At 40.2% G+C, this 15,040-nt stretch overlaps 1 protein-coding gene across 5 annotated transcripts in view; it reads right to left on the reverse strand.

The window, feature by feature from the left end:
- Positions 1-267: 267 nt before the first annotated feature.
- Positions 268-15,040, reverse strand: part of E2F5 (E2F transcription factor 5) — a 28,090-nt gene continuing 13,317 nt past the window's right edge. The window contains exons 2-8 of one of the 5 annotated variants that reach the window (XM_072951741.1): positions 8,391-8,500; positions 7,367-7,530; positions 6,024-6,065; positions 4,675-4,721; positions 3,294-3,411; positions 1,511-1,558; positions 268-488 (exon numbers count right to left, since the gene is read on the reverse strand). In XM_072951741.1, the coding sequence (XP_072807842.1) occupies positions 379-488; positions 1,511-1,558; positions 3,294-3,411; positions 4,675-4,721; positions 6,024-6,065; positions 7,367-7,530; positions 8,391-8,500 (639 nt within the window). In that variant the 3' untranslated portion in view covers positions 268-378. Of the gene's footprint in view, positions 489-1,510; positions 1,559-3,293; positions 3,562-4,656; positions 4,722-6,023; positions 6,066-7,366; positions 7,531-8,390; positions 8,501-15,040 lie in introns of all 5 variants that reach the window. The other 4 variants (XM_072951739.1, XM_072951740.1, XM_072951738.1 and 1 more) reach the window with 4 other exon arrangements.

Below are 15,040 nucleotides of genomic sequence, written 5' to 3' on the forward strand. Positions count from 1 at the left end.
ATATAAGACAGACAAATGATGAGCCCTTGGCCAACTTTTTTTTTTTTTTGATGACCTTAAGTCTACTTTAACTTTCCTCTCATATGAGGAAAAAACAGAAGGATTCAGAATTGGAAGAAAAGTTGAAATTCTAGAATGTAATGACTTTGAAGGTGGGGTTGGTGGCTAGGCAATCACTTTTTCCCCTGAAGCAATCAGAGCCCTTTGTTTTTATGGTTGAAGTTTTGTGAAGTAAAAAAAGAAAGTATTAGGGAAGAACACGTCAGAATCAGTGAACTAAAAAGGAGTTACATTCATTATTTTAAATACTTAGGTTATTAAGAAGTCTAAAATGTTACACAGTTAGAGGTAGATAATAGTCCCAAGTTTCCATGGAATCTAATAATTTAGTATCTGGACGTCAAACAGATCACAAACTCCTTCATTATCATCTAAATTAAAGTTGTAGTCGTCGGCCGGGGTCGGAGAAAGCCGTAAGAGCGGAAACACTGCAAGCGAGAAACAAATTCAGTGTTAAAGATGGTTTCTACATACAGGCAAAGATGACTGGCATAAAGTACAAAATACGTTACCCATGTTGTACAGGCGTTTTTAAAAATACACAGGAAAAGTGATAGTCAAATTATGACTGCATTGTAGTCATGGTATTTTGTGTATATTTTAAATGATTCTTGCTTAAAGACATTCTATGCACTGATTGCATTAGCTTGAGAAAGGTTAAGCTTTTTAGTGGTTGAACTTGTTACTAAAATTTAAGATTCAGAAACACTGGTCAAAGTATTTTCTCTGATCTGCTAAGTGAGCTATCACTTTGAAAACAGAAAGGAACTAAACATAAAAATAAATATGCTGAAATTCTCTGTGTTTACAGAAGTGTTTAATAAACTCGAGGTGGTTGCCGTACCATTTGCTAATTTAGCAGCTGCCACTTCCTGGGTCTCAGCTATTATGTATTTGTCAGGAACTAGGACTCTGAATCCAAGAACATACGGATTCAGAGTCTTGGAGGCCCCGAGAGTAATTATTAAAGTAACTACAGTATTGTAGCTAGTTGATTTTTCAGAATTATTTCAGAGCAGATGATGACAAAGCTAACATTAGTAATAGTGACTTCACATTGGCAGCTTGAAATTGGCCACAGTGGGGATATTTACAAAACTTACGTTTTCAGATTACCTGTTGACTTAGATACACTGTTCTACTCTTCTTGGCCGAGTTCTCCAGGCATAAAAAGGGCTAGTGTGCCAACAGTTTAGAAGTTTATTCAGTGAAGATGGTAACTATTCCCTTACGAATTCTTTTTCCTCAGAATGCAGGCAAGGAAAAATCTGAAGCATGCCTATGATTTACTATAGAGTATTAAGGGAGACTTTTCATGAATCATCATAGTATATTAAGCAGTTAAAAAATATATAGGTTCTTCAGTTCTTTTAAATCATGTGCCACTTATAAATTCTAGAAAAGCATTATTGATGTGTAAGATGGTTATTAAAATTTTTTAACTACTTACCATCAGAAGACATTAACTCATCAATGATATCCCCACTAATAGATCCTGCTGGAGACAGAAATGTGATAAAGCTTAATGAACAGTACAAAATTAAAATACTAGAACTTTATGGAAACACGGCATTTTCATGGCATCTGCTCTTACCTGGCATTACTTTTAAACTTCCAAACTCTAGATACAGGCCAAGAGACTCATCGTTTTTCTCCCAAATCTGACTCCTCAAGTCTTAAAACGTCAGTGGTACCGTGATTCTCGCAATCACCCAACCTTAAAACTTCAACATCACTTTCCATTCCTCCTGTTAATTTTATCATTAGAGCTCATAACATCAAATGTTACTTATTTTGCCTGAACAGTATTTCTCAAATCTGTTCCAATCCCATTGTCATCACCTCATTTTAGCCTCAGTGTTCTCTCACAGTTTCATAACTACAAATATCTAATCTTGTCTCCGCTGCCTCTAATCTCTTCTCCCCTCGGCCAACAGCCTCTTCTTTCCTAATTATGCTACTTCTGTGCTCACCAGGATACAGTTCTAAACGTGCCACCTCCCTGGCCACAAATCTTCACTGGTTTTATCCTCTGAAGCCCTAACTCAGCCTGATACTCAAGGCCCTCTCTTATCTTACAAATCTTACAAATACAAAATCATGTACAGAAATGAAGTACTCAAAAGTTTTTTAATGCTTTGTGGAAGCCAATGTACTAATTGTGTCTAAGCTAAACTATACAAAGCCAGCCTACTTTATTCATCCCTAATTGGGATTATAATTAGGGTATAAGCTTTCGAAGGCTGACACTTTCTGTTGTGCACCCCTGCGGCCTATGGTATAGAAATACTTATAGGGGAAGGGTATGAACAACAGGAAGCTAGAAAATACTCTGTGTCTGTGAGATCTTTTTAGTCTCACTCTAAACCACTGTGAACTCGGAGAGTAGACCACATCCCAAAGGTAAAGATAAACAAGTTTTTAATTATCTGCTGTACTGTGTTTGTACTGGCATGGCAATCATTCATTCAGCAACCACTGAGAGAGCATCAACCATGGTCCTTTATTTAGAATCACTAAGGAGCTGCGAAATACCTTGCCATGTAACCCAGGGGAAAGACTGGGTACCAGGGAACCTTAGGACATGTGGCTGTATTCCTGATGCCCAGTTTTTAGAGTTTCGACTATTTATCAATTCACAGATGAAGCAACTTAGGAAGGCATAACTTCCTAAATAATTATAGTTGAGACCACTTATCAACTCTGTAAAACTAAGCTTTCCAAATAAAAAAGTATAACAATAGAAAATGCAGAGAACAGGAGGCATGAGTCACTAATTACACTGGTATCATTTTTCTTAAAGGTAGCTAAAGCACATTTCACTTGTGTATAGTAGAGTTACTAAGAGAGAAAAGAACCTTAACAAAGTAAATCTCAGATAAAAAGCTTAAATAGTAAAAGGAGGGTGGGGGGAACAAATTTGGTCTAATTCTAAAAATGGAACCCTAAGGAAAATTGCATAAATATATATATTCACACAGCCTATGAGAAAAGTATGTAGTGATATAATTAAAGACAAGATCTGTTTTTAAATTTTCCTCGTAATACCTATCGCAGTGCTGGGCACACAGGAGACACGAAATTACTTGTTGATCAAGTTTAAAATTTTGCCTCCTGTACCAGATAATAGAATAAAGTCACAACTGACAAATACAGAAAAGCTCTCCAACTTGTTTAATACAGAATTTATATTTCCCCTGCTCTACTTTTTAAAACAAAGGCCCTGAACCCACCTGAAGATAAGTCTGTGGCCGGTGTCTGCTGAACATTCTGGCTTCTCTCGGGGACGTGTTGCTCAGGCAGGTTCTGAGTTGCCGGGCTGGATTTCTGTGGGGTCACCGGAGTCGAGGGCTGGGAGGAAGGTTGTGTGAGGTCATCAGGTGGGGGAACGGGGAAAACCACGGGCTTAGATGAGCTGGATTCTTTATTTATAAGCAGCACGTGGATAGGTCCTGAATGACTCTTTAGATTGATCTGGTATTTCTTTTGTCCATTCTGACCCTTTGAAGTTATTAGGTATAAACAAATGAATAAATGTCAACATTTCTAGCTACCTTGAAACATTAAAAATAAGACAGGCAAAGCTGCTAGAGACTAACTAAACACATACAACAAAATAAAGTCACTAAGTCAAAACAAGAGTAGAGACCAAGAGTGAAATGGGATATTGAGGGCATATGAACTACTCGCCCCTAAAAGTAAGCTTTTCTCAAGTCCTGATCATCAAAAACTTGCAGTTGTAGAATTCTGTAAACCATCCATTTTTACTGTAATCATACATGTCAGTGTTCTCCGTGCTCCAAGCATTGTCCGTATCTATGGAAGTCCATCCCCTGGCATCGGCCGCCATGGATGTGGTCATCCCAACACACTGTCCTAAGTGGCAGCTATTGCCCAAGTCAAAACTTTTTTTCCATTCAGCAAAGCACCAAGACAGCTGACTTTGCCTACAGATACAAATTTAAAGTCCCTCCATTTCAAAAAGGTAATTTGTATTCTGATGCTTCAGAATCCAGTAATAGAAATGCCTAAATACAAACGTCTAGAGTAGCTGGGAGGAGGGGGGAAGATGACAATAGTAAATTTTTCTACCTCTTTTTTTGGTGGTGATAATTGTCAAGTCAGTTTGTTTCAGGAGATTTAAATCCAAAAAAACTAAAATGGAACTTGTATTAGCTTAGAGTCGATAAGTATCTTTGACTCAATAAGCCACAAAACGTTTTTTAAAGGACTGAATTGAGAGCAATATATTATTGTTGATATTTAAAGTGAATTCTCCTCAGTCAGGATTGTTATATTGGTTATAGATATAGTCAGACTGATTTTTTTTAAGATTATTGATTATATCATTACACATTCCTTGATATCTTCTAGCTCAAATAAAATCAAACTTAAAGAAAAGAAAATGCTAAATGATTCAATCCCTTCTATAATTTTACCTAAGTACTGAAGACATCCAAATTCAGATATCAACACTTTCAGACAACTTAAAAGCAGTAACTTGAAAGTATTCGGTCATGTTCAGCTAAAGAAAATAAACTTTCGTCCCTCTTGAACAGCAGATGCATTTTAACCAAAGTTATCCTACATACACACCATTTCTGGAATAGGTACCTCCAGCTGTGTACCAGAAGGTGCTTGAATGGCCAAAAGTGTATCACCTGGTCAAAAAAAAAATTAAGAAATAAAGATTTTTACATTTTAGAAATATTTTAGAAAATACTATTAACCCTGGAACTCAGTGGCCAGGAGTATGCGCTCTGAGAATGTGTGGATTTGAATCCCAGGCTGGGGGGCCTCGGGCTTCGGTTCTTACTTCTGTGAAATGGAGGCAGAGGAAGTAGAACTTACTGCACCGGTTTGTTCTGAGGACTAAATGAGGCGCTGTATGTATTAGTAAGTCTTAGAGCAGGGCAAATACTCGGCGTTCGCTCCATTATTCTCATTAACAAATTCAGTCCGAGTCCATTTTGCTTTCACTCAGTCTTGCGCCAGGTCTGAGATTCATGAAAGCTTTTAGCCTCAGCTAAATAACACTCTGCTTGAAGTAGACGATCTAATGACTGGAGATACTAGAGATAAGGTACGATACAGGGAAATCGTGCGCTTAAGTGAACTTCCTTTGGAAGCCCAATTCTGCAGCCATCTCTGCTGAGCTGAAGGTTAAGAATACATCCCCACTCTTCCTTTGAAAGCTTGGGAGATACGGTGGCAAAGCAGAGCCATAACGTCAGATATATTACCAACGTGGTCTGAAGAGTCAGATTTGACGTGGCAAGGTGTGTGGCAGCTTTTTTTGGTATGTGCGTGATACACAAGACTGTCCTTTTAATAGAGCATTGTAAAATTAAATATAACTGTGTGCAAAATTTTATAGATACATATAAAATGGGCATAGCCATGGATATGGTCATCCCCACATACTGTCCTAAGTGGCAACTATGGACACCCCCCCCGTTTTAGTTATTAATACATTATATTGTCATTTCAAGGGGAAAACATGGAGGCTGGGGACGGAATAGGGTGAGGGATAATCTTCCTGGTTATAAAACAGATACACTTCACTCTGTCCCCTTGCTTTTTCTGAGTTCCATTTATGACCACACTTGCTGCCTAATGTTTCATAAACAGTGCCAAGGAGAGTCGTGTTCTGGTTCCAGTTTGGTCAATGACTTTGTGATTCTGCGACTTTGAGACCATCGCTTAATCCCTCTCTGACAGCTGCCTCTCCCACACACAGTTTATACCTGCCAATGCCTGTAATCAAGTGTGAAAAGCAGTTATTGTCATGAGAACTGAAGTGACAGCGGCTATCAACACATGGCACTGTACTGTAAGACAAAATGTCCACGACTCCGGAAGATAACGACTTGGGGTGCACGCATGGGGAATTCTGAGTCACGTTACACTAAACAGGTTGATCAGAGGAAGAATGTGAGAAAAAATTGACTAACAGTACTTACCATTAAAGCAATTACAGATGTCTTCATGAGTTACATAGGAAAATGTACTGTCACAGAGTTAAGGAACATTTATATCAAGGTTGAGACGTTGAAATTAAGATAATAAATCTGAAGGCCAAAATAAACAAAATGACCAAATGCATGAAGGGACCGTCACACATGGTCAGATAAAAAAGAACCAAGTCTTTTAGTCTGAAAAGGCAAAGGCAATCAAAGGTCCGTAAGAGAAGTGTCCATCCTTTGAGAAGAAGCCACTTTTGATTTCTGTGATGTCTGAGGACGCTTGGGAGAGATGGAAGAAATATTCCTCGTGGAAACGGGCTTCTGGGGGCAGGACACCGACGGGGAAGAGCATGCTACGGGCAGGAGTGAAGGGCGCCTGCGTAAGCCTCCGCACCGAGAGTCTCCTTGGGTCACGGTTTAGGGGACTGGGGGCGGCCAGAATCTCGGAAAGCAGGGCAGCAAAGTGCAAGACCAACTAGTTCAATGGTTTTTGAATCTTGGGGCTCCACAGGGCACAGCTGAAAGCCCCCCATTATTGTCAAACTGTTAAGGAGTTCTGATCCACAGAAAAGAAGTCACAGGTGAGATCAGGGACTTGTTCACCAAACACAAGACAACGCGAATAATAATTTGTATATATTAGTCCAAAGTTCATGACAGGTGGTACGAGGTCAACGTAGTTAAAACGTTCCTTACAAGTACAGGTAAGTTTACAAATCAAGAGAATCGCAGACACACACAGTGACTGTGAGAAACACACGGAGGACAGCACTAACGTTTTCCCTCCAATACAGGAGGACAGACAGACCAGCCTCGGAACCCCCCCCCCACCAAGGAAGTAGTCTTTGGGTTCATATTAGGTAGAACGTATCCCGGACCGATCGCAGGCCCGTGATGTTTCATTTTCAAACCAAAAGTAATTTTTCAAAACTTGAATTTCTACCACTTTGGAACCCCGAATGACTGAAGTACAGAACAAAGATGTAAGTATGACTATGCACTTAACATTGACTTCCAAATTCACACGCCCCCTAAGCACACCTTTGCTAGCATATTACACATCCTATCCATGGGTAGACCGAAACTAGATGAGTTTGTTTTTCTCAATGCAACACAGAAACAGTGCTGACAGATGTACCAAATAACTTAAAAAGGTAAAAATGTTTAAATATTAGTATAAATTATGAGAAGAATGTTATAAAATTAATGTTATATTCACCTGCAAAACTGAACTCTCTAAAAATACTAGGATAAAGTAACTGATCTTCAGACTGAAAGCATGTATTATATAAATACATATTCCACGGCTATATATGTATGTACAAGTGACTTAAAAGGATATCTGTTATTAATGGAGTCGTCCATCACGTTTTTGATGCTCTGCTGTAGCCACAACTTCTGCTGATCAAGTTCTCTTTCCTTCAGTTCTAGATCTTCAATTTCAGCTTTAAGGTATCTTAGTCTATCTATGACTTCTTTAGTATTACAGCCAGCACCTACACCTCTTAAAAACATATGAGAATTAACGTCCTCAGTATCAGATCCAGGTTAGCATCACTTAATTTTTGCAGTAATAAAACTCACTGAATTAGTAACATATTCAAGACAGAAATCTTTACCCTTTTCTAAACATCAAGCATTAAAACCCTTGGAAAATTGAAAACCCCGTACCTCTGAACATGTTTCCTTAGACAATTTATTGGCAAGAACAAACCAAGTTACAAAAATTCCCAGTATGTTCTATCTGGAAGGTCAGGCTGGTGACTGAGGCACCAAAAGCATGTCAAAGCCGAAGAGTCACACCTGGAAGTCTCCCTATGTAGCCTGAGATGCTAGTAAAACAGATTACAAACTTTTACTATTTTGGTGGGGTTTGGGGCTAAAACAAACCAAAGCCAAAGGGGACACATTTTTGTGGAACAGGAAGTGTTTGTCACATTCATACAACAGTTAACAAATGACATGCTTTTCAACTAACTGTTGTTTATAAAGTACATATTCCTACATGTAAGATACAGTTCCTGTTTTCAAGTAGTTTGTTTTAGTTGGACAGAGAAACACTTAGGCAGAGAGGGATTAATAATACAAAGCAGTACGCGGTGTGTACCAAGGAAGCAGCCTGACGGAGAAAATATTTGAATACTAAGAATGTAAATTGAATAGCAGAGAGGGCAAGGGGACATCCCAACACAGGAGCGACACAGAAGCCCAGGGAGGTGTGCCCAGGGACATGGGGGGGGGGCCTGGTGTGACTAGAGGCTGACACAGAGGACTCAGAGAGATAAATGGTGAGGAGATCAGATTTTACAGGGCACTGAGAAGAAAAATAAAGGTTGTAGCACAGAGTACTGGTTTGTGACTTACTTCCATTGTATACTGTTTTTTGACTTTTTTTCAATTAGGTCAATTCCTTCCAAGACATTGGTGATATCATAAATTCTTCTTTTTTGCCTCACAGCCAAAGTATCTGCAGCCTGTTTTAGGGAGAAAAAAAAGAAGAAGAACAAAGAACAATGAAATCAATTACAAGTCCTATTTTAAAGCCAAAAAGGGATGGTTATTAAGGTCACAGCATGAGAGCTCAATCCTAAATTTGACCCAGTCAGTTGCTTGGGAACAATAGCTGGGTATGTGCAGAACAACTCTCAAACACTGAAAATACCAAAGAAATGATTCCACTTAAAAGCCAGCAGATGTTGGAATGGAAGAAAAACGAAGAGGTCATGACACAAAGCCCACAAAAATAAAGGAACACAGTAAGAATACTTCACGTCACCTTCTGGGCTAATCCTGAAGACGCGCTGCTAATTGCCCGCCCCGTCACCTCCGATCTTATTTCTCTGTTCATAAACAGTCTTGTCTAAAGACAGCCCTCAATTATTTTAGAAACTCTGAAAAATTTTATCGCAGCAATTTTAAAATAATGAAGTTAAGATCCTTGGGGGGAAAATTCTGAATTATACCCACAATGTAATACCTAGAAATACACGGTCTGCATTTCCTTTTCTTTTTTGAAATTCACAACGAAAACAGAGGAATGAATCACGCCATCCCAACACAAAGTACAAAAGCAACAAGCCATCAAATTCGATCACACAAGTTGTGTACTAGTAAATACCAAAGCTTGGTAGTTTCATTCACATTAGAGAAAATCAATGAAAATGTTTCATGCTGTCATGTCATGAATGAATTCAGGAATGCTGTAGAGTTCCTCTAATTAGTTCTCACTCACATTTTTGACACTGGTGCCCCCCATGGAACAGAACCTCAAAGAAGAGGTTACCTTACAGCTCCTTTTTCCAGAGTGGATTAGACAACAGACAATCTCAAATGTGGAGTCACATTTTAAGATTCATGGTAGTCATGAAAAAGCCCATTAATGTCCTTACTGACAATATTCAGCACATTATCTACATTAATGAACAAGATTTAGCTTCACATAATTAGCTACCAGCTACCCCAGGGCATCGCTACTTTCTTGATTCTGTAAAAAGGTGCCTCCTACAAAAACCTACGACAGCACATTGTTTCCTTCCACTGGGAGCAAGTGTGACCATCAGCAACTGCTCACTTCACAGGCGTTTGGAACCTGTAAGTGAAATGCCGGTGCTACTGATCTATTTGATGTCTTACCCAAAATACCAGATTACTGTTGTCTCATCACTCAGGTCTTTGGGAAGGGGATATATACCCCAGAGAGTGGAGCAGGAGAGCAAGAGGGAAGTGGCAGGGAGAAGGAAGAACCAAAACATGAGGCTGACGGAGTCCCCAAGTCTGACTAGAGTTTGGCTGCATCTCGTCTAGAAAACCAGAAAATGAGAAACAGGCTCAGGCGTGCTTTCGCTGGTATCCTCTTCCCTGGGACTTAGCAGTTCCCTCCCTGTGTCATCTCCCTTCCCAGAGTCTCTGTTCTTGAGTAGGGAAGCTGTCTTTCTGAAGAGCAATCGTCAACTGCAAACTTGACTGTACAAATCTTAAGGGAACTATATTCTACATCTTGTAGTAACGTATAATGAAAAAGAATATGAAAACGAATATATGTATGTATATGCATGACTGGGCCATTGTGCTGCACACCAGAAACTGACACATTGTAACGGACTACGCTTCAATTAAAAAAAAATCTTAAGTTGTGAATTCATGCCTTTCCCCTGAAGCAGCAGCCCAGGGCACTCCAAGCCAGCTCTGTTTTCGGAATTTACTGGACTCACACACAAAAGCCTTTACAGCCATAGCAACAGCTCACCGGGTAGGAATTAGAATCTATAAACCACATCACAGAACTATGCTAGGTCATCGGGCAAAGAACCACGAGATCTCACTTTCAGCTCAAAACTTTTCAAAAGCATCTCGTTTACATTGCCGCTTCACAATGACAAACTTTAACCCTTGATTTCCAAAACTGAACATTCTTTCCTTTTTAAAAAAAAAAAATTTAAGTTTTCAACTTCATTTTTTGTTAATTTGCATGCTTACTTTTTTAAACAGTTTTAAAATAGATTTAATTAATTTTTTGAAGTGAGGGAGGTAATTAGGTTTATTTATTTATTTATTCATTTTAATGGAGGTACTGAGGATTGAACCCAGGACCTCTGCTCTTAGCTATACCCTTCCCTGAAACATTTTCTTAAATATTTTTCTATTTAAGTTTATAAACATATAAATGACCAACATGAACTGCGCATGTGTCACTTTCCACTCCTCTCCGGGAGGCTTTTATTTTAGCAGCCGAGCCATCGAGCCATCGTTCTGAAGTTTGCTTCGGCCGCCATCCGATCCCAGCCCTGCCACTTCCTTCCTTCAGCTGGCCTCATGCTCTTTAAGCCTCATTTCCTTTCTTTGTCAAACGGATAACAACACGTGCTGAATTGCGGGGAATTAAACTGGATAATCTCAGCACAATGTCTGCTACATAATTAATACTTAATGGTGCTAAGTAACAGCCTTATCTTCAAGCACAGGTTGAAACAAGGCATCATGAGTAAAGAGTTTGTCTGTATACGGACCTACCGTATTTTCTGTAGTGTTTTTAAAAGTTGCATGTGAATTTCTATGATATTTTATTACATAAGACCTTCAGACTTAATAAAATCCTACAGTGAATTACCACCACGTTCATCCATTCACTCAGCACTCATGGCGTGCCAGGCTCATTCTGGGTCAACAATACAGTAGGGACAGAACAAAGTCCCCATCCTCAAATAGGGGAGGGGCGTTAATAATGGACAAACAACTACATTAGGTGGAATGCTTGGGGGAGGTGCTATACTTAACAGGATTTTCAGAGAAGAGGTTCCTGATAAGGTGGCAATTGAACTGTATGCAAAAAGTGACTCCTGTGGCAAAAAAAGAAACAAACAAACAAAAAAAGACTAGGGTTAAGGATAGATGAATAGGTGGAGCACAGATTTTTAGGACAATAAAACTATTCTGTATGATATTGAAAAAAAGTGACTCCTGTGAGCATCTGGCGGAAGCAGCAAGTGCAAAGGCTTTAAAGTGCTCAGATCCTTCAAGGAGAGGCGGGCGGGCCACTGTGGCCAGAATAGTGATTGAGAGGAAGAATGGGGGAGGGGGTGATGAAAGGAGGGAGAAAGGACATGGAGGAGGAAGGGGGGAAGAGAGAGACTGGGAGACAGGGAGACAAAGATGATAACGTGGAAGAGACAGCCAGGGGCCAGATCTCTGCGGCCCTGCGGGCGGCTGTAAAGACTTCAGCTTTTACTCCCAGGGAAATGCAAAGCCACTGGAAGGCTTTGAGCACACGGTGACCTGACTCCGTATTTTAAAAAGTTCTCTTGGGCTCCTCTGGGTAGAAGAAAGGGAGTCAGTGAGAAGCGTCTGGCAATAATCCATTCAAGAGATGGTCGTGGCTTGGGTGGGTGGGGGGTAGCTGTGGAGGTCGTGAGAAATAGTGAGATTCAGGATCAAGTTTGACGGTCGGGCCAGCAGCAGCTCCTGAGAAAGGAATCAAGAGCACCTGGAGTGAGTAAGTCTGCAGGAGGAACGGGTTTGGGGCACTGGAAATCAGGAACTCGACTTTGGACGTTTTGACATCTAAGGGGAGAAATCAAGAAGACCACTGGATCTGTGGGTATGTGGGCTGGGAGAGAGGTCCAAGCTGGAGACAGAAATTAGGTAGCCATCAGTAAATAAGACATTTTAGGACACAGGATGGAACTCACCGGATTCACCTAGGAGGTGAGCATAGAAAGAGAAAATTCCAATGGCTGACCCTGGGGTACGCCAGTGTTTAAGGTCTGGAGAATGAAGGGCAACCTGCCACTGAAGTTAAGAGACGTAGAAAGAGTGGGCTCTGGGAAGCCAAGGGCAGAGTGTGAGAAAAAGCGACCATGTTAAGTACTCCTGTCAGGGAGAACTGATTCACCAAGACCTGATCTGTAGATTTGTCTTTGGAAGGATCACGGGCGACCTTGGACAGCGCTGTTCAGGCAGAGGAGCAACCTTAATGGAGAGATTCCAAGGCAGAGTGGAAGGAAAGCTGGAGTAGGCAGCTCTTTCGGAGAATTCTGCTGCAAAGTGGAACACAGACATGCAGCAGTAGCTACAGGGAACTGTGGGGTCTCTCCAGGAAGTTTTTTTTTTTCCCCTCTTCGTTTCTTTCTTCTTTAAAAGATGAAGCTATTTCAACATGTGAGTCTGCTGTTAGCAATGACTGGGTAAGAGGGAAGGGGGAGAATTCATGCCGCAGGAGAGAGAAGAGCCAGCCACTAAAGAAATAGCTGGAGGTCCAAGAGGGGCTGTGAATCAGACAAGCTGAAGATCGGCCTTGAATAATAAAAGGGCATATTAATGATTGAAGCTCAGCGGGCAGTGGTATAGCTCAGTGGTAGAGCATGTGCTTAGCAGGCATGGGGTCCTGGGTTCAATCCCCAGTACCTTCATTTAAAAACAAATTTTTTAAAATAAATAAATAAGCCTAATTTCCTTCTTCCTACCTCCCTCTCCAAAATAATTAAAGCTCAGCAGAGTGCCCAGTGCAGGTGTAAGCATGATAGTAGATAAGTAAGGGGAAAGTTAGATACTTCCTCCTGGTTGCTTTTTATTTTCTTATCAGTGGAGGGGGTAGAGGCGGTTAGCAGCTGAGAAAAGAGGAGAAAGTGGGAACTCCGCATCCAGGAGAGACAGAGAGCAAGTCGTGTAGAAGGAATGCTGGACCCCACCACTGGTCCAGCTGAAGTTGTGAATTTCAAGTGAGAGCCGTCAGCCTCACTGTGCACTTTCCTGCAGCCCTGCAGATCGGCCTGGGTGCTGACAAGGGGCAGGTGCAGAACACATGTACATCCTCCTCCCAGGCTGGCACTGTAGCTGTTGAATACATGCACATGTGCAGGCATCCAGTTTACTTTAAAAGGTTACATTTAAACAAATTTATGGTTACCGGCGGGAAAGGAGGTGGGAAGGGATAAACTGGGAGTTTGAGGTTTGCAAATATTAACTACTATACATAAAATAGATTTAAAAACCACACAAGTTTCTTCTGTACAGCACAGGAACTATACTAAATATCCTGTAGTAACCTATACTGAAAAAGAATATGAGAAGGTAAGTATGTTATGTATACATATAACTGAAACGTTATGCTGTATACCAGAAATTGACACATTGTAACTGACTATACTTCAATTAAAAGAAAAGTTACATTTACTATTATAGGACCTGACCTATACAGCCACCTGGGAAGCATCTAATTTCTCAGGAAAATCAAACAAACATAACCCTCTGAAAGACACAGATCTCCTCTATAAATAGTAAATCCTTTTCTGAAAAATATGTCATCAACGGTGCACAAAGTGTTGTCTAGAGGTAGAACAAAATTAAAGCCTGTGATGATTTTAAGAGGTGAGCAAGACAGGTAAAAACCAGGAGAGCTGAGAGCAGACCAAAATGCTAAAAAGGGCTTTAAGAACGTTCTGGCCCCACCCCTCAACTTTAACAAATGAGTCCACTAAAACCCAGCGTTAACTCTGGGAGGGAGAGAGATTACGCGGTGGCTTTATTTGGGTTAGGATTAGCTGTGGCTCATTTGCTCAAGGGTGTTCTTCCGATGCTGCATTCAAAAGGGCTGACCTAAACACTGTAACTATGGAAACATCCTGTCTTTCAGGTTCTCCAGCTGGGAAGCAGGTCCTCTACTCTCTTCCAGGACCACAGCTGTCAACATGTGCACTCAATGTCTTAGCTACTGCGCTTCGGAGACTAACATTACAGCGAGAAGGGCCAGATCCAAAAAACAGAACAAAACAAAAACAATCAAAACTGTGCAACAGAAACACTACAAAACATCAATTAGTTATATATACAGGCACAAGTGATGAGATGCTGAAAATAAGGCAGAGACCCTAAGTGATGCACCAAGATTGCCTCTAAAATACTTCAATGAGAATTTTTATAAAACTGAGTGAACTCATTTTCAACAGTGCTTCACGGTATACTGATATTGATTTATCTCATGATAAGATTACTAGCTAATTTCAGACACTATTAAAGATAATTAATATGGAGAATGTTTGATGTCAACCCACAGTTAAGAAGAACCACTTATAATCCAGTAATGGGTTAATTGTGTAACAGGATCTTTCACAGATGTTGCCTAATTTAATGCTCACAGTTGCTTTGTAAAGTAGGCATCATTCTCCCTGTTTTATAGGAAACAGACTCAGAAAGCTAATGAATAATCAGGTGGAATCTGGCATTAATTATATATTCATGAAATAAATGTGTAGCAAAACATTTTCCAGTGGGCTTCTATAATTTTAAAAGACTTTAAATATATGTGGTGAGCAGTCAAAAGTTCTCGAGCTATATTACTGCCCTGAAAAGCAATTCGAATACCATCAGTCTGCAGGTGGTTTCATCCAGAGTGTATTATATGGCCTGAAAAAGCAGAAAGGTCTTCATTTTCACTTATTTATTTATTCAAAAATAATAAGCATTAATAAAAAATGTAAACATATCTAAGGCTTCAGGATTACAGCTAACACCTAGCAGAA

This window comes from Vicugna pacos, chromosome 29 (genome assembly GCF_048564905.1).
Source record: "Vicugna pacos chromosome 29, VicPac4, whole genome shotgun sequence".
In the NCBI taxonomy this organism is placed as follows: Eukaryota; Metazoa; Chordata; class Mammalia; order Artiodactyla; family Camelidae; genus Vicugna; species Vicugna pacos.